This window comes from Cinclus cinclus, chromosome 22 (assembly GCF_963662255.1).
Source record: "Cinclus cinclus chromosome 22, bCinCin1.1, whole genome shotgun sequence".
Taxonomy (NCBI): domain Eukaryota; kingdom Metazoa; phylum Chordata; class Aves; order Passeriformes; family Cinclidae; genus Cinclus; species Cinclus cinclus.
Genome location: NC_085067.1, coordinates 2,728,492 through 2,753,973, shown reverse-complemented (window position 1 = coordinate 2,753,973; position 25,482 = coordinate 2,728,492). Strand labels below are relative to the sequence as shown.

General features: G+C 46.3%; 2 protein-coding genes across 3 annotated transcripts in view; both read left to right on the top strand.

Moving 5' to 3' along the window:
- The first annotated feature begins 4,166 nt into the window (after positions 1-4,166).
- Positions 4,167-17,826, top strand: DHX40 (DEAH-box helicase 40). Of its 2 annotated transcripts, none has more exons than XM_062506912.1 (17): positions 4,167-4,379; positions 4,967-5,112; positions 5,374-5,493; positions 6,649-6,879; positions 7,070-7,136; positions 7,609-7,740; positions 8,167-8,266; positions 8,563-8,649; positions 9,058-9,240; positions 10,043-10,123; positions 10,750-10,907; positions 12,422-12,536; positions 12,800-12,908; positions 13,208-13,302; positions 13,822-13,891; positions 14,388-14,616; positions 16,238-17,826. In XM_062506912.1, exons 1-17 carry the CDS (start codon positions 4,241-4,243, stop codon positions 16,372-16,374), a joined length of 2,199 nt encoding a protein of 732 aa, XP_062362896.1. In that variant the 5' UTR covers positions 4,167-4,240; the 3' UTR covers positions 16,375-17,826. The 2 variants fall into 2 exon arrangements, with proteins under 2 accessions (XP_062362896.1, XP_062362895.1); XM_062506911.1 differs by having other exon boundaries at positions 16,235-17,826.
- A 919-nt stretch (positions 17,827-18,745) lies between these two features.
- CLTC (clathrin heavy chain) overlaps positions 18,746-25,482 on the top strand; it is a 30,086-nt gene continuing 23,349 nt past the window's right edge. The window contains exon 1 of the mRNA XM_062507265.1: positions 18,746-18,868. Coding sequence (XP_062363249.1) covers positions 18,827-18,868 — 42 coding nt within the window. The 5' untranslated portion in view covers positions 18,746-18,826. The remainder of the gene's footprint in view (positions 18,869-25,482) is intronic.

Sequence of the window (25,482 nt, the reverse complement as noted above, 5' to 3'; positions counted from 1 at the left end):
GTTCCCATGCCATTCTGCATTTATATTTCTGCACAGCTAATTTCACTGATCCAAGGGCTGCTTGGAGGATTGCTGGGGGAGCTTTTTTTAAACCTCAGACACGGTGTAGCGGTTTTGAAGGAGCGTCACCGAATTGTTTCCAATATTCAGCTCCTCACCTGTCTGGATGGTGTGTGAGGGCTGACAGACAGATGGATGGACAGACCGTGCTGTGTGTGAGAATGCAAACAGCTGAGCCAAAGCTTAATCCTCTCCCCAGCCCCTGACCTTTTTATTCAGGCTTGCACCTGGCAGGAGCAGCAATCATTCATGGATGTGGCCTCGGAAACAGCTGCAGATCTGACACTGGAGTTAAATTTAAAATGGGTGATGCAGGCATACATGTGAGGGGGATAAATTGACAAAATCACTTCCTAGACCAACTTTAAAGAGAAAACAGGGCTTTAAGAATATCAGTCAAGGCCTGCAGAGAGTATGCCAGGTCTCTTCTGCTGAATACAATGATGTTTGTGCAGAAATGTTTGCAGAACTGGGGCACAGAGACCCGAGTGTGTGACTGTGAGTCACTGCAGGTCCAGGCCATGTGCACACACAGCTCCAGAGCAGCAGGGAAGGGGAATGGGGTCGGCCTCGGGGTGAGCTGGGCAGGGCTGCGTGGCCAAAAACAAGAGGATGAGCAGCTGCCGTGGCAGTTCTGTCACCCTTTGTGCCATAGCTCAGTCAGACCCGGCTGAGGAGCTTCTCAATGCCACATTTGAGATGGGCAAGAGAACTGCAAATCCCTTCCCAGAACAAAAAGATTTTATTCCACCAGAGCAATTCCCAGCTTGCATCTGGCCGGACACTGCCCACCTGCAGAACAAACCAAGCTAAACCAGTGCAGATTCCTGCCAGTGCTGTATTTCCTGCAGCCTTTTTCCAGCAGAAACCTGGGAGTGCAGCTAGGAATAACCTGGCTCTCCTGGCAGAAGGCTGAACCGTAGGAATTGTTGTTTTCCATGGAGCTAAACACAAGGAAAATATATGCATTGTAGGGAAGAAAGGCTGAATGTCTGATTCTGTCTTCAAAAAGCAGGAATTTTTAACAAGCGGAGCAGGATTTGCAATAAAACTTGTCAATTTGTAAATGTTTGGTAGCAAGGCACTGTAAGACAGCAGATGGAGGTGTGAAAGGGGTTTGGGTTTTTTCCTGTCTAACACCTCCTTTCTCCAGCGCTCTTCCTCTGTTTTAAGAATAACACTCCTTCAATAATGACTCACAGCCAGTGCCACAAAAATCCTGGCTGTCAGAAAAACTGCTGGGTGTCTGACAGGAGTGCAGCTTGCAGGGAACATTGCTTTCCTCTGTCTCTGCTGAAATCACAGCTCGAGGATTGTCCTTCTAGAAAGTGGCCCTACTTAGAGATTCCAGGCACAAGGCAATTACCTGTCTTTCCTTGCTGGATGTAATTAATAGCTGTGGGTTTTCTTCATAGGCACATGGGATGGACCACATTGTCCAGAGCTAGGAGATGAAAACTCCTCTCTGCTGGGAAAGATGGATAAACCCACGGTGTAGGGACTGGAATATTCCCCACATCCTGCTGGATCTCTGCTAATCAGAAAAGAAAAGAGATCCTCTGCTGAGAAGGGAATAGAGATATCCTGAGGGATAATCCAGCAGAGGAAGCTGGCAGAGCCAGAGCCCTCTATCACCTCACAGAATTTGCAGTTTTGTGGGGAGCTAAACCTCTGGAAAAGAGCAATTTGAGTCTTCCTGGATGGCCTGAAGGTAACAATGCTGCCCTGTGCAACACACTTACTGCCAGAGCAGCTGCAGGGATAGGAGCACACTGCTCAGTTATTGGAGCAGGGAATTGTGCTTGGATTCCTGGGTTCTTCCCCCAGCTCTGCCTTTGATTTGTGGTGTGTGCAGACCCCTTAATTTGTTTCTGTTTTCCCCATCTGTGAAACTGAGATAAGATCACAGGGGAATTGTAAAGCATGGTTCATTAATGTTTATTAGACAGAGGGAAATCCTCAAATGAATGGCATTTATTCCAGGAGGACAAAGTTCAAGACTGCAAAGGGGTTGATTAAAACCAAATCTGCTATTCCCAGAGAAAAAACAAAAGAGAAAGAGAACTGAAAAACCGTACCTAGCCTTATGTCTGCCAAAAAGAAGGATGTGATTTAAACAAAATCCTGCAGACTGCAAGTGCGTGTGCATAAATGTGTGTCTATTAAAACCATGAAATGCTTCTTGGTAAATACACACCAAAAAGCGAAATGAGGGTGTGCTTGAAGTTTCAAATGTGTATATGGTCACCGTTGATTACAAATTACCAGTGGCAACGTGACATAAGTAAATGGTGAGGCAATAAATACGATATTTTCCATAAAGGGGTGTACCAACATAGAGTCTATTGGCACATTCCACTATTTTTCGTCAGATTGTCACAAACCAGCTCGTTGTGGGATTTTACAATACCAGGTTGGTGGCAGATTAAACAATTATTTGTAGGTTAGATATAGCTGAAGGTGGCACCACTGGGCACTGAATGGAATATCTTCCAAGCCCCAGAGTGCTTGTTCCTAGTGGGGAAATACTTCTCCCATGCTGCCAGAGGCAAAAATTGAGGGAATTTGGGATAACCAAACTCAGTGGGTGACCTGAATTTACTCCTGGTGTGACACCAAATTCACTGCGTGATTGTTTTCACTGATAGAGCCTAAGGGAGGGTGAAACAACAGCGTGTGAGGCGAGCAAACTCACTGAGCTCGGGGTAAAACACACCAAAAAATCGTGTTTTGGGGAAAACGGGGGAGCTGGAGTGCGGCTGGTTTGTGTTCAGAGCTTGCCACCTTCAGGTCTGCTGTGAATTCGCTGCAGAGCCGGGACAGGATTTGTTCATCACAGCGAGTTTTGGGGTTATTCACGTCCTTAAAAATCCGATTTGTTACCCGGAGTGCAACAGGGAGACAACTGCACATTCCAGAAACACAAAGTTATTTATTTCAGCCTGGCCAAGACTGGGTGAACCTCACAGATCAGGCACCCCAACTATCAAAACTTATTATTATTTACACACGTTGGCAAACAGAGGAATTAGTGTTGCCACGAGTCACAGTCCACTTGTTAATTAGCATTCTATCTTCTAGTGGTTAATGATTCTCTTCTGATGCTAACTATGCCTAATTATACTGAGTCTTCCTTGGGGCCAGTGGGTTTCTTGGTCACAGAATTACCAGAATTACCTTTTACCCTTTTTTACCTTTTACCCACTTGGAGCTGAGTTGGGTTTATCAGGTTTTTTTTCTTTTTTCTGTATCTTGGGAGCTCTGCCAGATGTCCCATAAATTCTGCATTCTTTGTGCCCACTACCAGAGGGTTCCTTTTTTTATTTTCCCACAGCTTTGTTAACCTGCCCTTAGGTCTGAGATCATTGAAGCGAGCCCAGCCCTAAACTTTTAAAATCCTAACAACTAATTTGTATTTTTCTAACACACCCCTTAAGAGTTTGCTGGCTGCTGTTTCAGAGATTGAATCTCGTCTCTCGTTAATTAGGCTTGAAAGTATAAAAAGATCAAAGAACTTCTTTTTTAAGAAAAAGGTTTTCGTGAAGCAGGTTTATCAGTATTTTATTATTTTCTATACGTATGCAACAGTATTGTGTAACAGCCTGATGTAACACAATATGACACTTAGCTGACTTACGGAAAGAGAATATTACTCTGAATTATGACAGAATTCGAGGTCGTTTCTTGTCCCTTAAGATTTTAAAACATGCGGCAAGATATTTTCTTTCTAATCCTTCGGGAAACTAATGTGTGGACTCAAGGATCAAATTTCGTCACGAGATACATCTGAGCAGCCCGGTCTGGAGGGACTTTTCCCCACCCATTGATATCGAGGTCCTTCCATCTCTTCGCATTTTGTAATTTGGTGATATTTTTTTTACGCTTTTTCGGTCGATTCCGGGACCCTGAAGCGCCGTGAGGGCCTTAGGGGAGAGTGGGGGGCGTGGCCTAACGGGGAGGCGGGAATCATCGGGGGCGTGGCTTAATCAGGAGGCGGGAATTATGCGGGGGCGTGGTGCGCATGCGCGGGGGCACCCGCGTCAACGGAGGGCCCGGGGGGCGCGCGCGGGGGTTCCCACGGGGGGAGCGCGCGGGTTTCCCGCCAGATGCGCGCGGCTTTCCCGCCAGGTGCGCACGTGGGCGGGGCCGCGGCTAAGCCAGGTGAGCCCCGGGGGCCGCCATGGACGGGCCCACTCTGCCCATCCGCCGCTCCCGCCGCCAGCTGGTGGAGGCCGTGCGGGAGCGGCCCTTCCTCATCGTCACCGGCGAGACGGGCAGCGGTAAAAGCACGCAGCTGCCCAAGTACCTCTACGAGGCAGGTAACGAAACTCCCCCCTCCGTCCGCGGGTTGCGGATGTGGAACGTAAGCACCGATAAACTCCTGTTGTAGTCCCTCTGTACCCTCGTGGGTGACGCAGCTTCGGGTTGGGTCATGGTGAGAGGTGTGACTTGGTTAAAAATTGTAAATAAATAAATTTAAAGAACACCCAAACTGTGGCCATGTGTACATTGTGTAGGTACGTGTTATAAAGTGACCTGGTGCGGCACAACTCGGTGTCCCTATTCGTCCCACAGTCGCTGCGGGTGTTCAGCCTGGAGAAGGCTCCAGGGGCGATCTTGGAGCCCCTCCCGGTATCGGGAGTCTGGAGTGACAGGACACAGGGAATGGCTTCCTACTGCCGGAGAGCAGGGTTACGTGGGATACTGGGCAGGAATTGTTCCCTGTGAGGACGGGAAGGGCCTGGTACAGCTTGCCCAGAGAATATTCCCCATCCCTGGAAGCGTCCAAGGTTGGGCAAGACTTGGAACAAGCTGGGCTAGCGGCAGGTGTCCCGAGAGGGGGTGGAACGAGATGATCTTCAATGCCCCTTCCAACCCACCCCGACCCCTTCTGTGTCCCCCACAGGCCTGGCCGAGCACGGTGCCATCGGTGTGACCCAGCCCCGGCGTGTGGCCACCGTGTCGGTGGCACAGAGGGTGGCCGAGGAGATGGGCTGTGAGCTGGGGGCTCTCGTGGGCTACCAGGTCCGCTTCGACGACTGCACCTCCGAGGTGGGGCCCTGGGGACTGCCCTGGGGGGGTGCCAGGGTCACTGAGGCTGTGCTGGGCTGTCTCAGAGCTTTGGGACATTCCTGTCGCAGCTCTTCATGTCCTGTAACTCGTTTGAGGAATTTTTTTGGGCACCTTGCAGGTGAAAATGCTGTGGTGGGTGAGCAGCTGTGGAGTCCGGGACAAATGTGTGATCTGTGTAGAAGTGTTTGTTTTGAAATAAAAGCCCAGGCTGGCAGGTGAATGTGTAATTGGCCCTTGCAGGACACTGCCATCAGGTACATGACTGATGGGTGCCTTCTGAGGCAGATCCTCACAGACCCCCTCCTCAGCAAGTACAGCGTCATCATTTTGGATGAAGCCCACGAGCGGAGCCTCAGCACTGTGAGTGTCACCTTGTATCTGCTTTTTTGGGTCACTGTTTCTCCTTTTCTGTGCTCTGTTTATGCTTCCCTTTTGCTTCAGCACGATCCCCCCGGGGGTTTTGACTTTTTGACTGATTTTTCCATGGATGTTCTTTATCCTTTTGCTGTCCTAAGAGCACAGAACTGCTGCTTTGTTTAGTCCACGCTGCATAAGTTGGAAATAAGATGTGGCCTCTAATAGTGTTGGAGTTTATGTGGTTGTTGCATTTCAATGCAGTTAAAACTTTGCTGGATGTTGAAAACTCTCCCAGAATTTCCAAGAGTTTGAAGCCAGAACGCAAACTTTCTAGAATACTAATTTAAATAAATAAACTAACACAAAATACACAAATAAAAGCCAAAACACCTCTTGCCCTAAGGCCCAATGCTTTTTAGGGTGTGTGTATGACTGTGAAAAGAGATTATGGCTTTTGGGTCCATGGAAGCATCTAGACCTGAGTCCCAAAAGCTTTCAAAGGTCACCCTGACATTTGTGTGGCCAGCAAAGGGACACTGAAGTCACTGAGACCTCAGGGGATCGTGCTGTGGGTCAGACAACCTCCTGCTCCAGCAAGCAATCTCCCAGTCCAGCTGGGAAAAGGGAAAATGCTTTCCTGAATCCCAGTTTGCCCTCAGGCATATGAAGGTATTGCAAATAACTGAGCTGAAGTGGTGAAAGGAGCAGATTTGTAATTCAGAGTACTACAGAGTAAAATAAACTTGCTGAGGTTGTGGCAATAAATAAAAACAAAGAAGGGTGCACACACAGTCAGGGGACATAGGCTGGAAAATGGGATGAAAAATGGGTTTGAGGTAACTTCTCACAAATTACTTGACCAAGAGAATATAAAAATGAAAACCCAAGGAGTTTGGGTCATGCTGGTGCTGTCTATAGGCTGTGAGAAAAGCTGGTAAAAAAAATCATTAAACTCTAGCAACCAAAATGTCCAGGGCAAATACATGTTTTCTTCAGAGTGCTTAGGTCTGGAATATGTGATTTTTCACTGTACCAACAGGATAAAATCATCCAGCTTCCAAGTTTGTCATGTTCTTCCAACAAAACCAAGGTATTAACACCAGCTGTTTCTGGTGGTTTTGTTTTTTTGTTTTTTGTTTGGTTTTTTTTTTCTGCTAGGATATTTTATTTGGTTTGCTGAAGAAACTGTTCCTGCAGAAGCAGCCAGCAGGCAGGAGGACAGACATGAAGGTGGTGGTGATGTCAGCCACCCTGGAGGTGGAGAAGCTCTCAGAGTTCTTTGGGCACTGCTCAGTGCTGCACATTCCAGGGAGAAGTTACCCTGTCCAGGAGATATTCTGCAACCTGCTGAGCCCCAGGGATGTGGGCAGCTCTGCCTATATCACAGAGGTCTGGCCTGGTTTGTTTTCTCTGTGTTTTTGGGGTGATTTTCATCTGGGGGAGGCCCCAGCAATGAGCTGCTGTGTTGTGTTCTCAGCATCTCTGCAGGAAATAGGGGAGGATCCATTGGTGTCATGAGTCCTAGAAAGAATTAAATGGGATTCCAACCGATTTTTGACTTTTTTGTTGTTTGTTCCAGGCTGTAAAGGTCACCTTGGATGTTCACTTAAATGAACCAGAAGGTGACATCCTGGTTTTCCTCACAGGTGAGAATTTTCCTGGATATTCCAGGTGAATCATGGCATTGCCAGCAAAGCAGAAAAGCTTCCAAAGCCTGTCTGGTTTCTCCCAGAGCAGTGAGAAAGGAAAGGTGCAGGTTGATGCACAAAGTCCTGTGAAATTGTAGTTCTCAGAGCATTTTAGCAATAGCCAGATTGACTCTGTGTTGTCTCCATGTTTTAGTTTGTTGTTAATTCAAGGAGGAGGAATTACTTTAGCTGTAAAATCCTGCATCAATGGGCTAGGCCCTTAGATATCTCTTAAGGAAAATCCTTGGTGAGACACCTTGTGGAAAGTCTGGATGTCACCTCCTAAACCCCCTCTCTTTAATTCCTCATTTTAAAGACGTCAACAACACTGCATTTTGACAAAACAACCTTGTTTAAAGATAACTACAAAACCCAGGAAGGCAGATTGGCAGCCAGTTAGGTGACTTAAATGCTCTTGTGTGTCTTTTAGGCCAAAATGAGATAGAAAGAGCCTGTGATTTGCTTTTCAAGAAAGCAGAACGCATCGATTACCGGTACGAGGTGCAGGACCGGGCTGTGGAGGGGCTCCTCATCCTGCCCCTCTATGGCTCCATGTCCACAGGTCAGAGCACAAAATGTCCCTGCATCACATCACTCCCAGCTGCAGGAGCTGGTATAAACATTGTCCTCCTCACATTTTCTGTCTGGGTTGGGAAAAGGGTGTTCATTAACCCCTTTGTTACAGTGCTGTGGTGCTTTGGGGTGGGGATTTTTGTGGTCGTCGTCATCAGCTAAATCAAGTTGCAGCCTTCTCTGTTTGCACAGGAACCTCCAGTCAAAATCCAGATCCACTGGATATGACTTCAAGATCCTGTTAGGAAGGGGATATGGAGTAACTGAAAGTCCAGATGACCTCATTTTATTTTGTGTCATTTTATTTTATTTTGTGTCATTTTATTTTATTTTGTGTCATTTTATTTTGTGTCATTTTATGTCATTTTATTTTATGTCATTTTATTTTATGTCATTTTATTTTATGTCATTTTAGACCAACAGAAAAGGGTATTTTTGCCAGCTCCCAGAGGCATCAGAAAATGTGTGGTCTCTACGAACATTGCTGCAACATCTCTGACCATTGAAGGAGTCAGGTATTGATTTCTGTCCCTCATAAAAAGCTGTAACAGCAGGAGTAATTCAGAAAGGTCTGGGTTTAGAAAAACACATTTATTCTGCTACTGTTGCCTTTTTTTTTGGGTGTGTAGTAAGAAAACCCATGATAGTATTACAAACTTAGAGGTGACCAATATTTTTGAAGCTAATTTGAAATCAAATCTACTAAGTAACCAGAGTCTAGGTAGAGTAAATGTGTTGTTTTTTTTATGAAATTCATGTCAATTAGCTGCTGAACCCTCTATTTTTTTACCTCTCTGGGTTTTTTTTTCAGATATGTGGTGGACAGTGGCTTTGTGAAGCAGTTGAATCATAATCCCCGGGTTGGTTTGGACATCCTGGAGGTGGTTCCCATCTCAAAGTGAGTTAAAAATGTCACAAGCTGCTCTGGCAATAATGTTCTGTGTTGGTTGCTCTTTTAAAAAAATAAATAAAAAGATAGGCAGCAACCTGAAAGCCCCATGATTTAAAACCACCCAAGTGAAAAGTTGTTCAGAATATACATCTTTCTAAAGGTTACAGATATTAAGGAGGAATTGGCATTGTCTGCTGGCTGAATACAACAGCTTAAAAAATAATTCTTCCACACACAGAAATTCTTCATTTCTTGCACAGCTAGATCTTTCAACTGCTGTGCAGGGATCCCTCTTCCATCCACAAACAAAGACATTTCTGTGCGTCTCTTTAGAAGGGATGAGAGGTTTGAACATCAATTTTATATATATATATATATATATATATATTTTATTTTTTTTTTGGGGTGGGTCAGGAGCGAAGCCAAGCAACGCGCCGGCCGCGCCGGCCGCACGTCGGAAGGGAAAAGCTTTGGATTGTACAGCAGGGAGTTCTGGGAGCAGTGCATGCCTGAGCACACCGTGCCAGAGATCAGGAGGAGCAGCCTGACATCTGTGATCCTCACCTTGAAATGCCTTTCCGTGCACGATGTCATCAGGTGATGTCCCTGCACAGGGATTATCCCAGCCCCGGAGTCTCGGAGGGGTAGCAGGCAGGATTAGGTTCCCAGCCAACTGTGGCACTTCAATCAGCTTTTCTGCTCTTCTCCACTGCAGTTCCAGCTTGTATCTCAAGCTCCAGTCCAGTTTGAGGAATTCCCATCTCTCCCAAATTAAATGTGTTAGTTTGTAGTGTTCCTTTAAGTTAAAATCCCTGAAATATACTGATTTTTATACCTTTAAATGCTTAAAATCCGTGAAATGCTGGGGTTTGTACCTTTAAATGCTTAAAATCTGTGAAATGCTGGGGTTTGTGCCTTTAAATGCTTAAAATCTGTAAAATGCTGGGGTTTGTACCTTTAAATGCTTAAAATCTGTAAAATGCTGGGGTTTGTACCTTTAAATGCTTAAAATCTGTAAAATGCTGGGGTTTGTACCTTCAAATACTTAAAATCCATAAAATGCTGGGGTTTGTACCTTTAAATGCTTAAAATCTGTAAAATGCTGGGGTTTGTACCTTTAAATACTTAAAATACTGTGGTTTATACCCAAAAAGCTTCACCTCTTTGGATTTTTTCAGTTCTAAGACCACACAAGTGTAGAAAATGCAGTTCAGTGTGTGCCATGCTGGGATTTGTCATCAGAAATTCCTCAGCTGGAGGTTGTACAATAACACACCCATATGCTGAAGATGATTAATTGTGATTACCTAACTTTGGTTGGAAAACCTGCGTTGGGGGGGTTTAAAAATTATTTTTGTGAATATGAAAACTAACAAATCTATTTTGTTTTTAACCACAGATTTCCCTATTTGGATCCCCCTGAAGAAAGACATATTTTGGAAGCTTTGAAGGAACTTTACCAGTGCAGTGCTATTGACAGGTAAAAACCAAAGGGGTGTAGTGACTATAAGAATTTAAAATTTAAGGCTTAAGCTGGTGTTTTGTGTGAACTAAAGGGCTTCCCCCCACCTCCCCAGCAGCAGAATGTGTTTCCTTATTTAACTTCCAGGACTTACTGGGGTTTAATATGCTGTCTACAAAAAAAAAAAAAAAAAAAAAAATACAGGGATAGAGCACAGTTTGGGGTTTGGGAGATACAGATCATGTTCTCCACATTGTCCTGGAGTTCCTAAATGACCTCAACCAAGTTTCCTCAGCTCTGGAGTTCCTGAGGGCAGATCCCAGACTGCTGTGGCTCAGGAGCTCAGGCTCTGGCTGGCAGCTCCATCCAAGAGCTCAAGACAGGAAATGAGATCTTATCCTAAGCTTCCAGGAATTCTTCTTGAAAATAATTTTTTAAAAAAAGCTGGTTGTGCCTGCCATGGAGCAGACACAAGCAAGCTGGAGAAATGTGGATTATTTTATTGCTAGTGACACTTCTCCATGTCCTCAGCACCTGTGTGGGCACTCACGGTCCAGAGGGAAGTGCTTCTTGGACCCAATTCACATTTAAACATCATTTCATTGAATCTGCTATTTATATCCATTTGTTTTTCCTGGATTAAGGAGAGGCCATGTGACCAGACTAGGAGAATTCCTGGTGCAGTTTCCCCTCCCTCCCAACCTGTCCTGTGCTGTGATAAAAGCTGCTTCCCTGGACTGTGAGGATCTCCTGCTTCCCATTGCAGCCATGCTGTCCGTGGAAAACGTCTTCATCCGTCCAGGTGGGGACACCTCTTCCCAAAAAAAAAAAAAGAAAAAGCTTTCCCAGCTTTCCATGGTTTTGGAGTTAGGGCACTCTGCATGCCAGGAATTGGACAGCAGCAGTTCCAGAAGTTTCAGAGAAGCAGGGATTGGGTTGTGTTTATCCCAGCTGGAAAGCAGCACGTGCCTAAGCTGAGAGGTTGTGAGGGGAAATCTCTGTGACAGAAGGGAAGAGGCAAAAATAAAGGAAAATAAACCACCAAAAAACCAAAATGCACCACAGCAAATATTGGTCTGAGTGCAGACAGCAGGGTCTGATTTTTTTTAACAAGTGGGCATCACCTCTGGATTGTCTTTTCTGTTCGATGACTGTTTAACCAGATGGATTATTGGATTTCTGTGAGAGGCTTGGTATGGCACTGCCTGGTTTCCAGTGATTTTCTAAGTGGAAAATGTAATTTTGCTGTGGTTCCAGGTTTCAGCAGAGCACAGTTCCACTAGAGCTGAGCTCAGACTTTTCACTAGTGCTAAACCTGAGTCTCCCATGCTCCTGTCCCCTCCTGCTGCCCATCCCCAGCTGTGGCACACATTGTGGGGGGACCTTTGTCCTGCCCAGCCCCTCCCTGGCTCTGCTCCTGTTCTCTGTCCTCCCTTAGCTGAGCTGTTGGAGCAGCAGCCACAGGCCCTGCTGCCAGCCCTGATAAACCTGCATTGTGCCCTGGGCTCCTTCCTAGCCCCACAACTGTCCCTGTGCCTTCCCATCCTCTGTGCTTTTGTGTTTTGCCTGTCACCCTCCAGGACCCCTGTGGCCAAGGAAGCAGACACAGATCCCCATCCTCCAGGCATTTTTTCCAGTGCCAGATGTGTAGGATGAGGCTTCCCTGCTTCATCCCTTTTACTTTTAGTACCCACAAAGTTCTGACAGCCCCTACAACAGCAGCAGTTCCCTTGGCAGTCCTGCCTCTCTCTCCAAGGGGAATAGGTTGTGCTGGAGGAGAAACCCTTTGGGTGTTTAAAACCTGAAATAACACTTTGGGAATGTGGCTTTAGCCCAGTGCTTTTGATGAAGGTTAGTTCCCACTAATCCATGCACAGATCCATTGTTTTTTATCTTTTTTTTTAAAATCTCCACTACTGTGGCAGTAGGACAAAGCTGAGTTCAACAGATAAGAGGGTGCTGTGGTGGGGTGGGTTCAACAGTCTTGTTTTGCCTCTCACTTGATCCCTGTGAGCTGTTTGTTTATTCCTTATCTTTCCATGTCAGCCTCTGGATGGATTGTGAGTGAGAGGTACTTTCTGTGAGACTGGAATTCTTCATCCCTGGTGCTGACTGAAGGGATTAATCATAGATTTATCTACGTGCTCTTGTTCAGCAATAGTGGAAGGAGGAAGAACTGTAAATGCAGCTGTAGAAGGAGAGACAAATGTAAAAAAAATAACAGGAATCAAGAGCCAAGGCTGCCAGACACACACAAACAAAATTAGGCAGTGATAAATAAAAATTACTTTAAGTGAGGTATAACTTATTCCTCAGGTGATCCTCAGAAGCAGAAGGAGGCTGAGCTTCAACACCAGGAACTTGCCTCACAAGTGGGAGGATGCAATGACTTTGCAACCCTCTTAAATATTTTTGAACAGTGCAAAGCAAGGTATGAAATTCTGATTTTGCATTGCTCATAACTCCCAGTTTTTAGATGTGCTGCAGGTACACATCTGTGTGCTCATTCCTAATTTCAGATTTATTCCTTTTTGTGAGCTGTAATTTCCATCCAGACACTTTTTATTTAACCCAACAAATATCTGCCTGTGTAGATTGTTGCCTTTGTATGATCATAACAATAAAATAGAGGCAAGTTTCTTTGCAAGCAGCTTACAAAGGGCTTCTTTAAAATTCAAATATTCCTGTTCTCAGCAAGTCTCCTTCAGCCTGGTGCCAGAAATACTGGATCCATTGGAGAGCTGTGAAATCTGCTTTTAGTGTGGAAAGACAGCTACGGGAAATAATCACTAAACTGAAACAGGTAAAAAACCCCAGAGTTTCTGGATATGTTTGAGCTGTATAAACTTATAATTAAGAGATGTAGTGGATGCTGAGCCTTTCTCCAGTAGAAACTAAACCACTAAAATATTTTTGTAGAGCACCATTGCTTGTGTCACTCAGGTACAGTGTGGGTAATGGGCAACAAGGGGAGTTTTTCTCTCTTCCTCATGGTTTCTGTACAGAGAGAAACCCAGAGTTTAAAATCCATAGGATGGAGGGGGTTTAACTGCTTTTTTCTTGAAGAAAGATCCTGATTCATGTTGCTGTTTCTTTTTCCAGCTGCCAGACTTCCCTAAAGAGACATTTGAAGGCTCCAGAACTGAAATACTGAGAAGATGCCTGTGTGCAGGATACTTCATCAATGTTGCCAGGAGGTAAGGGATGAAGTTTGGAGAACTGAATGGGAAAGAAATTATGCAAATCACTTAAAAGTGTGGTTGTATGTTGGCAAAAGTAGCAAAGTAGTTACTGCAGGTGAAGGAGATGTTTCTGCAAGGGCCTGGAACCTCTGCTTTTGACTGGCTTCACTATTCCAAGGGTGTCAGCAGCTTCCCAGAAATGTCATTTTTCTGTCTGTGAAATGAACTCACCAGCTGATGAGTGGTTCCAGATATTCAGCCAAAGGGCTTGGAAATCTCCAGTTATCACAGCTTTGAAAGGCTTCACTCCCAAACCCTGTTGTTACTGTGGTGTTACACCTGCAGTGGTAAATTAGGTATTTTGTTTAAAGGGGTTTTTTTTTAACTCTAGAAGCACCTTCCTCTAGGTAGATATTTGAGAGCTTTTTTTCTATGCTGCTGCTGATTTGTTTAGTTCAATGTTGCTGTCTAATCACAGCAAAGTGTGTTTTGTTTTGTTGTTGTTGTTGGTTTTTTTTTAATTTCTTTTTTCAGATCTGCAGCCAGGACATTCTGCACCATGGATGGACATGGCAGCATAGTCTATATCCACCCTTCATCCACAGTGAGTCCCCAAAGCCTGCTGATAAAGCAGGAAAGTATCTCTAAAAGAAGTAAGGGCCAGGTCCCTAAACTCTCCCTAGTGTTTGCTTTGTGCTGCCTGCAGAGTTCGTTTTGAGAGTGAGGTAGAGCCTCACTACTTCAGCCTTGGGAAGTGTTTGGTTTATGATGTGATGTGACACAGGCTGGACTTTCTGCCTCTTTGGCTCTCAGGGGCAACTTCAGATCTGAAAATTCACGGTAACACCCCCTCGCCTGTGCTCTGCTGCAGAGTTCATTTTGAGAGTGGGAAAGAGCCTCACTTCTTCAGCCTTGGGAAATATTTGGATTATGATGTGGCTGGACTTCCTCTTTAGATCTCACGGGCACTTTCAAACCTGAAAATTCACCATAACATAACACCCCCCCCGCCCCGGCATCTAAATCCCTGAACATTCTGCAGGAGGTGAGGCTCTGAAACACCAAACCAGCTGTGAGACAACCTTTACATTTTTTTTCAGCTCTACAACCAGGAGACCCTGCTGGAGTGGATCATCTTCCACGACGTGGCTGTCACCTCCAAGATCTACGTGCGCACCGTGTGCCCCGTGCGCTACGAGTGGCTCCGGGACCTGCTGCCCAGGCTGCACCAGCTGGATGCCTATGAGCTGAGCAGTGTGGCCAGGGAAGAGGTGACTGAGGAGGAAATCACCAAGTGGAAGCAGAGAGAGGAGCTGAAAAGGCAGTGTGGTAAGTGTTTTGTTCTTATTTTATCCCCTGCGTGTTTATTGTGTCACAGTCCGGGCTTGAAAGTGTTAATTTGTTTGGGGGGTGTGTGTGTGTGTGTGTAGTTCTGGTTGTTTTATTCTCCTCACAGCTCTGCAGTCCTTATTTTCTATCCAGCAGTGTGAATTGTGTTTGCTTGCTGCTTCTTGCCATTCTCCCCGCTTTTGGTTTCTTAGGGCAGAGCTGGAACTGAGTTGAATAAAAAGCATTTATTCAGCTGGTTATTTCAGTTTGTGAAGGGTATTTAGCCATTGATGCCCAAAGAATTCTGCCCTGGGAGAAATCCTAAGAGCTGTGGGGCAAAGGGAAGGGAAAAAATAAATGCAGAAATTTCACACAGCAATGCACAGATGAAAAATTCTCATATTTTGCTGAGAATTCATTCATCCATCCTGGCAATGAATTTAATGCCATATGTTTAAATAGTCAGTTTTCATTAGAACTGGTGCCTGCTAACTGATCTGGCTGCTTCACATTCTTGGGATTCTCCTGTCAGCAGGTTCCCAAAGCAGCCAAGTATTCAAAGGGCCTCTTTACTCCTGAGCTGACCCTTCCAAAACATCCGTTTATTGTACTGTAAATACAGATTCTTTTCCATTTCCTTAACAAAGGAAAAAATGCAGACTTGTGCTCAGACCTGCATCTCTTTCTGCCCTGCATTATTGTATAAACCCACCATTTTAAACATGAATTTCGTTTGGTTATAAATAATGCAGAAGAGCCTCATCAATGTCCCCCTTCACATTATGACTTCATCAGGCAATTGCTAATTAATTGGAGTTTAATATTGACATTACAGATGTATTTCTGGGACCTTCATGAAAATAGGTGGCTGAATAGCTGACAAGACATAATAATTAGAATTCTTTTAACAATGGATGTTGATTGAGGCTCCTTCTTATCATAGAACCCGGTACCCAGCCCCCAGGACCAGGCTGCAGTAAATGCTTCACTCACACAAATTTTAGGTTCTCAGAGCCTTTGATTTCTTTTTTTTTTTTTTTTTTTTCTGTTATTTTAGACTGAAAATATTTGCTGCTTCTCTTCCCTTCTGTGAGAAGCAGTCCCAAGGTCTCAGTGCTGTGGGGAAATGTGCAGTTCTGATGGTGGCTGATCTGCAATATTGACTTCTCCCACTCCCTTATCTGCATGTTTTCCTCTCCCTTCCTTCTCCTCCGGAAATTTTTTAAAGATAGTTTATCCTAATGTTTTTTCCTGTCCTGTTCTGCCTAAACCCGAGTTTGGGATGTGCAATTCAGAGAAGGAATGGGTGTGTAGAACACAGGCTGCATATTCTCTGCTACAATAAAAAGCAAGATTTAGGAATGAGATGAGCCCAGCTGCAAATATTGACATGGGAGCTAAAGCATGAGTTTATTTGGATTTTTTTTTCCCCTCCCTGCTGTGGTGCAGTCTGTCCTCTCTGGAAGTCATTCAAATGGCTGCCTGGGACTTGGAGGGGGAAAAAAAAATATATTTTGTTGGGGCTTTTTTAGTATTTAACAAATAGGAGGATTTGTAATGCTGGGGTGGGGAGGGTTTTGACACAGAGAGTTTATTTCTTCCTCTCCTCTCCCCCCAGAAGGAGTCACAGACAGCTCTGCAAGGAAGATGGAGAGGAGGAATGATGAGCAATCCATCCAGGATGCCCGAGCTCGGTACCTGGAGAGGAAGCAGCAAAGAGCTCAGGGTCTGAGTGGCCCAGAGAAGGAAATGGGGTAACTCTGGTGGCAGCTCTGCTCCCACTGCCAAGGGAGGCACTTTGTGCATGTCTAGGGGTGTTTGCAAAATGCCAGAGGACTGACAGGAGTGCAGGGAAACTTCAGTTTTGTGGTCAGTCCGAGTGCCAGAGAGAACAAGCACAACCTTCCCTCTGCTGCATCCAGCAGGGAGAACTTCCCAAGCTGAGCTGTGTTGCTGCAGTGGCAAAAATTGAGTGCCCTCAGCTGTGGGTGAAGCCCTGATACCACGTGTGGTGCCAATTCTCTGGCATTTCTTTGACTTAAAGAGGTTTCAGTGCCATCATAAATGAAATTTTTCTTAAAGGTCGGTTGAGGTTTATTTTTGTAAGGAGTGGAACTATAAGTTTATTATCCATTTTATTCTGTCTGATGGTAGTCATACAGTCTTCATGCTCAGGAAAATGTGCAGGAAGGGCTCTTTTAATGGTGCAAGATGCAGGATTAAATCCAAAGGGACATTTCCCACCTGCATTCCATGTTCCTGCCCTGTGCTGTACCAGGTACACACAAGGAAATACAAAGTGGTTTTCCTTGAGCATCTAAAAGAGCAAGGAGCTGTGGTGCTTTGTCATCATAAAGTTTGTTCCCTTCTCAATAAAGAAATCCTGTTTTATTACCGTAATAATCCAAAAACGCTCCAGGGCTTGAGTGAGGAGTTCATGTAAGAATTTCCAAATAATTGGAAGAACTTGCTGTGATTTTTCCTGCCTCAGCTGTGTGCTCTGTGTCACCCTGGGCACTGGTTCAAGTGGTGCTGGAACCTGAATAAAACATTCACCATTCCACCTCTGCCTCCACCTCAAGCATTCCAGCACCTGCCCAGGATCCCAAAGCCTCCAAAAGCTTAGGATTTTTTTTTTTAATATCACAATATTACTGCTCATAAAGAAAGTGCTGGGTCTGGTAATTGTTCCTCTTCCTGTGATTGATGGGAAAGGGTTTTGTTCTTTCAGGCTCTACTTTGGAGCAGCAGCACTGGAGCTTGACTCATCCTCTGCTCTCAGTTTTGCTGTTTAATTTGATTTATATTTGCAGTGTCACGGCCCCTCATGAGTCAAATGCCATCTGCACCACCCCAATGGCCTGAAATGAGTACACAGAATGCCCACTGTTCCTTGGGGCTATAAATCACTGGGCAGATCCTAATGCTTTCTGATTTTTTCATTTTTTTTTCCACTTTCTTCATAGCAAGAAGTGAGGGATTCTTCCCCCCTCTCTTCCCACTGTGTTCCAGGGCTTCTCAGAGGTTTGGAGATGGGGAATTTAAGACAAAGTAAAATTTATTATATTAAAAAAAAAATTCAGCCATCCCAGGTGTGACAGCACACAGAGCTCTGTGTGCTAAGCACTGGGAATGCTGCATCCATCCCAGAAAAAAAGAGTTAAGTTTTTACCTGTTTTACATGCTGGAGTTCAAGTGTAAGTTAATAAAACACAGAGGGATATGTGTGGCTTTGTTAATTTACTGTACTCATTAACAGGGAGCCTGGGAAGAGTCATGGGGAGCATCCCTCGGGGGAGAGGGATGGCAGGGGGAGAGGAATCCATGAGATCCCGGTGCCAGGGACCCGTGGGGATGGGGGATCCATGAGATCCCGGTGCCAGGGACACCCTTGTCCCCTCGGTGTCACCTCCGGGGATGTGGCTCCATCACCTCCCGATAACAGGAACACCCTAGGAGCGGGGGTGGGACGCACCGCATCCTGGTGCCAGGGACATCCCTGTGCCCTCAGTGTTCCAAGGGGGGCAGATCCCTCCCACCCCGGCCTGGGGGGTGGTCCAGGGGCTCCCCCGGTGTTCCCGGGTTGTCCCCTCGGTGTTCCCGGGTTGTGTCTCCCGGGTTGTCCCCTCAGTGTCCCCCCGGTGTTCCCGGGTTGTCCCCTCAGTGTTCCCGGGTTGTGTCTCCCGGGTTGTCCCCCCGGTGTTCCCGGGTTGTGTCTCCCGGGTTGTCCCCTCGGTGTTCCCGGGTTGTATCTCCCGGGTTGTCCCCTCAGTGTCCCCCCGGTGTTCCCGGGTTGTATCTCCCGGGTTGTCCCCTCAGTGTCCCCCCGGTGCTCCCGGGTTGTCCCCCCGGTGTCACCTTGCCCGGCCCCGCCGCCCCTCCTCACGTGACCGCGCGCGCGCGGGCCGGAAGTGACGCCGCGGCCCTCGGTCGCATGATGTGGCAGAAAAAAAAAAAAGGCCGAGGAGGGAGGGAGTGATGCGTCCCCAAATAGTCCCTTCCGGCGGCGCATCACATCCGTAGGTCCCATTGGCGCCGCTCGCCGAGATCCCTCCGCGCGGCGGGCCGGCGGCGGCAGGTGCGAGTATCCTTCCGCGGTGGTATCCTTCCGCCGGCGGGGGCAGCTTCCGCACGGCCCCGCTCCGCCATCGCGGCCCCGCTCCGCCCGCACCGCTGAGCCCGGCCCGGCCCGGAGCTCCCCGCCGCCGCCATGGCCCAGATCCTGCCCATCCGCTTCCAGGAGCATCTCCAGGTGGGCGCGGGGGCGGGCGGGCCGCTGCTTCTCTCCGCCGGGAGAGCCGCCCGGGACGGTGCCGGGAGAGCCGCGCCGGGCCTGTCCGCGGTGCCTCCGTGAGGGCCGGGTGTGTTCGGAGGGGTGTTGGCCCTGCCGGTGTCCGGCTCGGGGAGCGCTTCTCGAAGGGCACGTCCCGGGAGGGCCGGGCCGGGCATAGCGCCCTTGCTGTGCCCCACGGGCCGTGCCCCGGCGGGGTGGGCGAGGCTGGCGCGGTGCCCGTGCGGGCCGGGGCGCGGGTGGCTCCTCTGCTCTTACCGGGGCAGCTCCAGGGGGAAATCCCTGCCCCAGCGCGGGGTCTGCAGGGCACGGGGGGTGAGCTGGGTAGGTGTCCGCGTGCTGCTTAATTGTTTTTATTTGAATGGTATTAAAGCCTCTGTAGTTCTAAGGACGGGCTAAACCGTTTTGCTGGTGTTTCCGCGTGTAATGTCATCTTCTGGAAGGAAAAGCACGTATTGCAGTGAAATGTGGGAGCTGCTGCGGCTCCCTGCAGTGCAGCTGTGGCAGTGCAGGTGCCCAGGTGCCAGCTCTGGTGTCCGCTGGCCTCTCCCCAGCCGCAGCTCTGGCTCTCATTGCAGCAGAACCACATGGTAATAGTTTATTTCCGAGTGATGGCCCTTAATTTCTCTAAGGTGACTTCCTGGAGGTGCTGGTATCATATCCCAGATGGACCGTGCTGCGGGAATGCGAGGTTACCTTCCCGGAGCAGTGCGAGCCTCCCTGTCCGTGGGTGAAGTTGGAGCACAGGGAGGGGTCTGGAAGTGGTGATCCAGTTGTGCAATGGGCACTTCCTATCTGACAGGTCTGAAGGGCGAAGTGCTACGAGCCACGCTGTTGTTAAGCTTGGTTTTACTGCCGAGGAGCAGTTTTTGAGGAGAATTAGTGTAATAAAAGCTACATTGGCACACCTGGCCAAGGTCTTTTGGCAGCCTTGTGGTGCCAGTGTCTGGGTTTAGTTTGTGTTCAGCTAACTGTGGCTGTGGCGAGCACTCACGTAGTGATGGATTTGCATGATTTACAGTGGCTTTTTCACCTAACTCAAATGAAAAGCACTTTGTTAAAAGAACAATTGCAGAATACTTATTTGAAGACTACAGCTGTTCATAGTGTCTAAATAAATGCTGGTTTGGTGGTTGTTGCAGCGTGCAGCTGAGCACTGAATGATTTTACTCCGATATCAGTTTAAAGGCAGGCCAGAATTCACAGTTTAGGTGTCCCTGTAGTGAGCAGCACTGACAGGAGAATCTTAGGAGTTGGCCAGAACTTCACCTTCAAGCTTGTGCCTTCTCCTGGTGGTGGCAAAGCAGGTCCTGAGGAGGTTCTGTGCACTCAGGTAAAACTCATCTCTCTGGGCAGCCCAACTCTCAATCAAGTATTGTGGCAGTGCACCTCTGATGCATTATTTAAGCCCCAAACCTTGCATGTGACCCACTGCCAGGTCTCTAATGACATGAGTAGTGTTACATAATGAAACTCATCTGCTTCACTCCACAAGTGCTGGGAGCTTTCAGGCCAGTACTACAGTGGAACAGGACTGTTCTGCCTCCAGACTGATTTATCTGTTTATTTGGGGTTGAATTTGCATTTTCTCTGGCTGTGCTCAGTGTGGAGCACTGGCTGAACCAGTATCATTTACAGCTGCACATAAGAGCTGATTCTTTCTCGGATGGGTGTGTACCCCTCTGAGCCTGGCTGCTCTTGCCCTTAATGCTGCAGTTGGTTGCAGCTACTGAACTTCCTCCTTTCACTTCATTGAAAAAAAAATCAGAGGAATTTGGATTCTAGGAGTTAATTGCTTTTCTGCTGAAATTTCTGATGTAAATTTTGACAGTAGAAACACTGATTTTGCAATGTTTTTGCTATCCAGCCTGCTCCTAGGAAATCCTCCTGGACTCAATAATACATTTTCTTGAACTGTACCTGACCCACATTGTCTAGGAAACTTGTTGTACAGGTGTTGTGCAACACTTGCAGGTTTGTAGTGATGCTTAATGAAAGATGAGGTACCCAACTGGAGCCTTAGCCATAAAAAGCAGGTGATGGATTTGAATGAAAAAGTTCTTGCAGGCTATTATTGAAATCAATCAGTGCACACAGTGTGATCCTAGTTCTCCACAGATTCATTATTAGAGGTTAAAAAAGGGTCAAGTACAAAGCTTCTGATGTTCAGCTTCAAGCCAGTCTGTGGCTGTTGGCAGCTTGGCTGTGTGATTTGGGAATGAAAAGGTAAAAGCTCCAGAAGCCTTGCTCCTGAATGCCTCATCTCCTGGGGGCACAGTGCTCTGTACCCCACACTGGAGCTGAAAGTGTACTTTGGACAAGTAGTTTACTTGCTAGGGAGGAGGGAGCTTTCTGGGCAGTGTAACAGCAAAAAGTGTTGTAAGCTTTCAGGGTTTGTTTGTTGGAGTCCCATGACATGCTCTGCAATCTCAGCAGCCCCAGGTGTGCTGGCTGTTATCAGTGTGGTGTCTGTTGTACATCCCTGCCTTGCCACCAAAGAGCATCAACAACAGGCTGTGCAGAAACTTTCCTTGGGAATTTTCAAGGAGGAGCCCGATTCCTGTGCTATCAAAACTCACGTTATAAAACTTTCTATAGCTGCTGCCTTTTTCTTTTTTTTTTCCCCAAGTGGCTATGAGGAAACAATCTACTGTGTATGTAGTGGGAGATCAGAGTTCAGTGTGTGGGATGATTGCAAGTCTGATTGCTCCTGTCCAGGCTTCAGAGTTTCCTAAAATGTGCCTGTGTGTGTTTGAGGATGAAAGTAAAACTGCTGCTTACTGTGGTGGGTCAGTGGAGCTTTTCTAAGGTGACAAGTTTGTGATGAGTGAGAAGGGACCAGACTAATTAGCAGGTGATGAACTGTGATTGCTAGTTAATTTAACACACTACCCTGAAATAAATACTGAATTTGGACCAGGCCCACTGCTGTACTGAGTTAAGGCATTAATAAATGCTCTTCAGAATCTAAATATTTTTGCAAGACAATATAGAGAAAACTTCCAGCTCAGGCTGTGCACTTGATACCAAGACAGAGCTGCTTTTTTACACTAGGAAAAGGGGGTTTGTGTCTATTGTTCATTGATGGGGCAAACCTGAATGGCAGCTGTGCTGTTCTGGTGTGGTGGTGCTTGGATGTCTCTTGGAATCACAGCTGTGCCAGAGAATAAAACAGGACAGCCAAGGCATCATAGAATAAAACATATAAATTCAATACTTTGCTCTAAAAATGACAAACAGCAAAATTCTTCCATGTATTGTGCTGACAGTGAGTTTAATACAGCCTAAAACACTAAATCTCTGCTGTAACAGCATTAGTTTGAAGCAGTTACATCCTTTGTTGATAATGCAAGTCAGGAATTAGAGAACTGCTGTGCCTAATGCTGTTTTGGTGGGATTCTTGTTCTCTGCTGCTTAGTGGAGCTGAATTCCTAAAGCCAGTGATTTTAGAGTATTCCTACAGAAGGGAAATATGTAACAGAGACTTGAAATGTCTCGTGGAGAGAGATATTGTGTGTGTGTTTGTGTGTCAACTAATTGGATAGGAGCAATTAGTTAAGCAGTTTATGAGCTGTTCTGGGCATGTCCCTTGCAGCAGGCACTGAGGAGCATGCCTTGGTGGCCGTGCTGATTTAGTGCTTCCTGCTGGGATTGAAGCCTCAACCAAAGATAAGGAATGGGATTTGGTGGTTCTGAGTTTCAGCAGGTACAGCCTCAGTGGTGGAACTGGAGCAGTCCCACAGCAGGTCTGGGGCTGCTGAGAGCGGGTGGTGCCTTGGCCTGCTGAGGGTGAGGCAGAAAATAGGAAGGATATAAAAGTAGGAGAGCTCTTGAATGTTAGAGAGGTCCCTTATCTGTTGGGAACACGACTTCCTAGGCTGTCACAAGCTGTAACTCTTACCTTGCACTGGTGAATATCAAGTACTTTGGATGGACTGTGGACTGTGGGATTCTCAGAACTGCAGGCAGTAACTAAGAGAGCATCTCAAACACAAATGGTTTTGTGGGACTTAAATTTGCTTTTCAGAATTTTCATATATGGAATTAAAAGAGCAGCTGAAGTATAGCCTTGGTGTCTACCTTGGTCAATCATAACCTAGGAGAGCATGGCCTGGGATAGAGTAATATGACTTACTGCACACTGAAGTGCTTCTCAGGAGAAGAAAAAAAAAAGGAATTCTGCAATTCAGTGTCATTTTCAGCTCTGTGATTTCTAGCAGCATGTAGATAAGGAGTCTGGGCAGGGACTGAGCAGCTGCTTGTGGCCACAAGAACAGTGGTTATATCCTGTTGAGTGTGAGTGTCGAGGTGAAATGTGTGCTCAGCACTTCCGTGCCCTTCCTTGTAGGCAAGGAGAAATTATCTGACAGCTAAGCAGACTGTCACAAGAAAGGGAACATTACAGGAAGGGGTCAACAAAGAGACTCCTTGTCAGCAGTTTTACCATTCAGTTTGATGTCCCATACATGTGACAACTTCTCTGGCTGAGTTACCAAGAATGCACTTGAATTATCTTCCAGTGAAAAAATAATTCTGGTAATCAGACATTGCCTTGCTACGTTACAATGACTCACATCTTGGTGCTGCTCAGATAAATGCCATTACAGAATTCCAGGGTTCAGCAGAACCTGCAAGTGGCTGAAGTATCTGATCTTGGGTGAGACGAGTCCTTTGAGGTGACATCTCTGCTGAACACAAGGGTTGCTGCTGACAATCTGTTTCATGGTTCCACTCTACTGGAGCAGCTATTTCACAGAACACTTTATTCCTAGCAGGAGTCTGGTGTAACTGATCTTTCCAACAAATGTTGCTGTGAAATAACAGGGACTGTAAATCAATTGCCCAAGCACAGTTAGCAAGTTCTACTTTCATATCTGCTTAAAAACCAAGGAAGTGGGTTTTGTAGTAAAATATAGCAATGTCTGAAATTCCTTCCTTTTTTTTTTTTTTGTTTATGAATCAGTGAAATGTAGTTGGACCTATTGCAACATTAAATGTTTGGAGGTTTTTCCCTTTGTAGTAAAGAGGAGGTAGAAGATCTGCCAAAATCCCCTATACTCATTTAGTTGTAGTTCAACTCCTGAGTTGACACATGGGATAGTATTGGAAGTTTTCAGAATAAAAGCCTTCTAAGAAATATTTGCTGTTATGTTTCCTAACAGTAATCCTCACTTCTGTTTGCTTTGCTTAGCTTTATAAACATGCCTGCCTCACTCACCTGAACTTCAGCCTGTTTGAGCAGGAAAACAACCTCTATTCCAGGGAATGATCTCTGCTCAGGAGTTCTGTGCAGCCAAGAAATTCAATGTTTGCTTCACCAGCTGGGCAAGGAAGTGCCACTCTTGGCTGGTGACACTCTGGTGTAACCAAACACAGAGTTTGTCACCATCAGAGTCAACTTCCTTGAGGCAGATGTGGTTCATACACTTGGTTTGGTGAGGTGAAAGATGGACTGTTGCCAGAAGGAATTTTTGTAGAGACCTTGCTGATGGTTGCACCTCCATCAGAAAACTTCTCCAGGCTTTCTTCAGAGCTCCTGTGGCAATCTTCTAAATCTTTGCAAAGAATCACCTCACCTTTGATAACAGAAATGTAACAAGTCTCCCATATGCCACCTGGGGTCAGTGTCTCAGACCCGGCACTAGCAGATGGCAGTTTGCTGGTGATTAAGGTAAATCTCTCTTGCAATATTCAAGCACCTTTGATGTGGTGGTTTTGTCTAGACCTCCCTAAGAGGTCCTGCCATCTGCTTGGCCTTGCTGCTCTGATTTGTTCTGTCAGCAGCCTTTGAGTGTAGTGCTGTGAGTTATTGCCAGGCAGAGTGCTTGGCTCTCTGCAGCTGCCCCCTCTACCAAATTAACGAGGAAATTTAGTGCTTGAGAAATGATTTGGCACTTGTTAAGCCTGCAGCCCTAGCAAAAGGAAATGCCATGTCCCTGTAAGTCACTCCAGCTCTATCAGATCAAACTCCCACATCTTCAAACCTTCCCTCCCTGCAGGGGTGTGATTGGGTTGTGTTTAATCTTGCCTAGCTCATGTACAATGCCAGAGTGCCAGGTCTAGAGGACACTGCTCAAAGTGTGAAAGGGACTTTTGAGCTTGAATCTAAAATCTTCTAAGTGGCTGGAGAATGTGTGGTCAGGTTCTGGGATGCTGGACCTCAGACATTTACTTAAATCTGAGTAAGAGTTCTGACCTGTCAAGGAGTTAAGGTCTGATTTTTATTTCTTTTAATAGCTGTCAAATGCTGTCACCTGAAAGTTTCCTGGCTTTATTGCCAAAATTTATTTATTTATTTATTGCCATGTAATCTAGATCATCCATCCAAGTGACTTTTGTGAAGCTTGTTCTGTTAACTTGGTGTGCTACAGCTCAGATGTTACTTGTTCCTCATATGTGGTGTTGGAGAGCCTGGGCAAAGGGGAAGTGGAGTAAAACCCTCATTATCAGGAACTGCAAACAAGCAGGAGCAGAGCAGCTGGGGCATGGCCTCCTTGGAGCTGGTGCAGAGCACAGCTGATAAGAGCTGAGTGCTCCAAACCACCACAATCATCCTAAAATGGCTTTAAAGGTCT

Bases quoted from the DNA above. Each gene is read 5' to 3' on its own strand.
- DHX40 (XM_062506911.1), top strand. From the start codon at position 4,241: ATGGACGGGCCCACTCTGCCCATCCGCCGCTCCCGCCGCCAGCTGGTG. The intron at 13,892-14,387 runs GTGAGTCCCCAA...ATTTTTTTTCAG, and splicing joins ATATCCACCCTTCATCCACA to CTCTACAACCAGGAGACCCT. The intron at 14,617-16,234 runs GTAAGTGTTTTG...CTCTCCCCCCAG, and splicing joins GGAGCTGAAAAGGCAGTGTG to AAGGAGTCACAGACAGCTCT.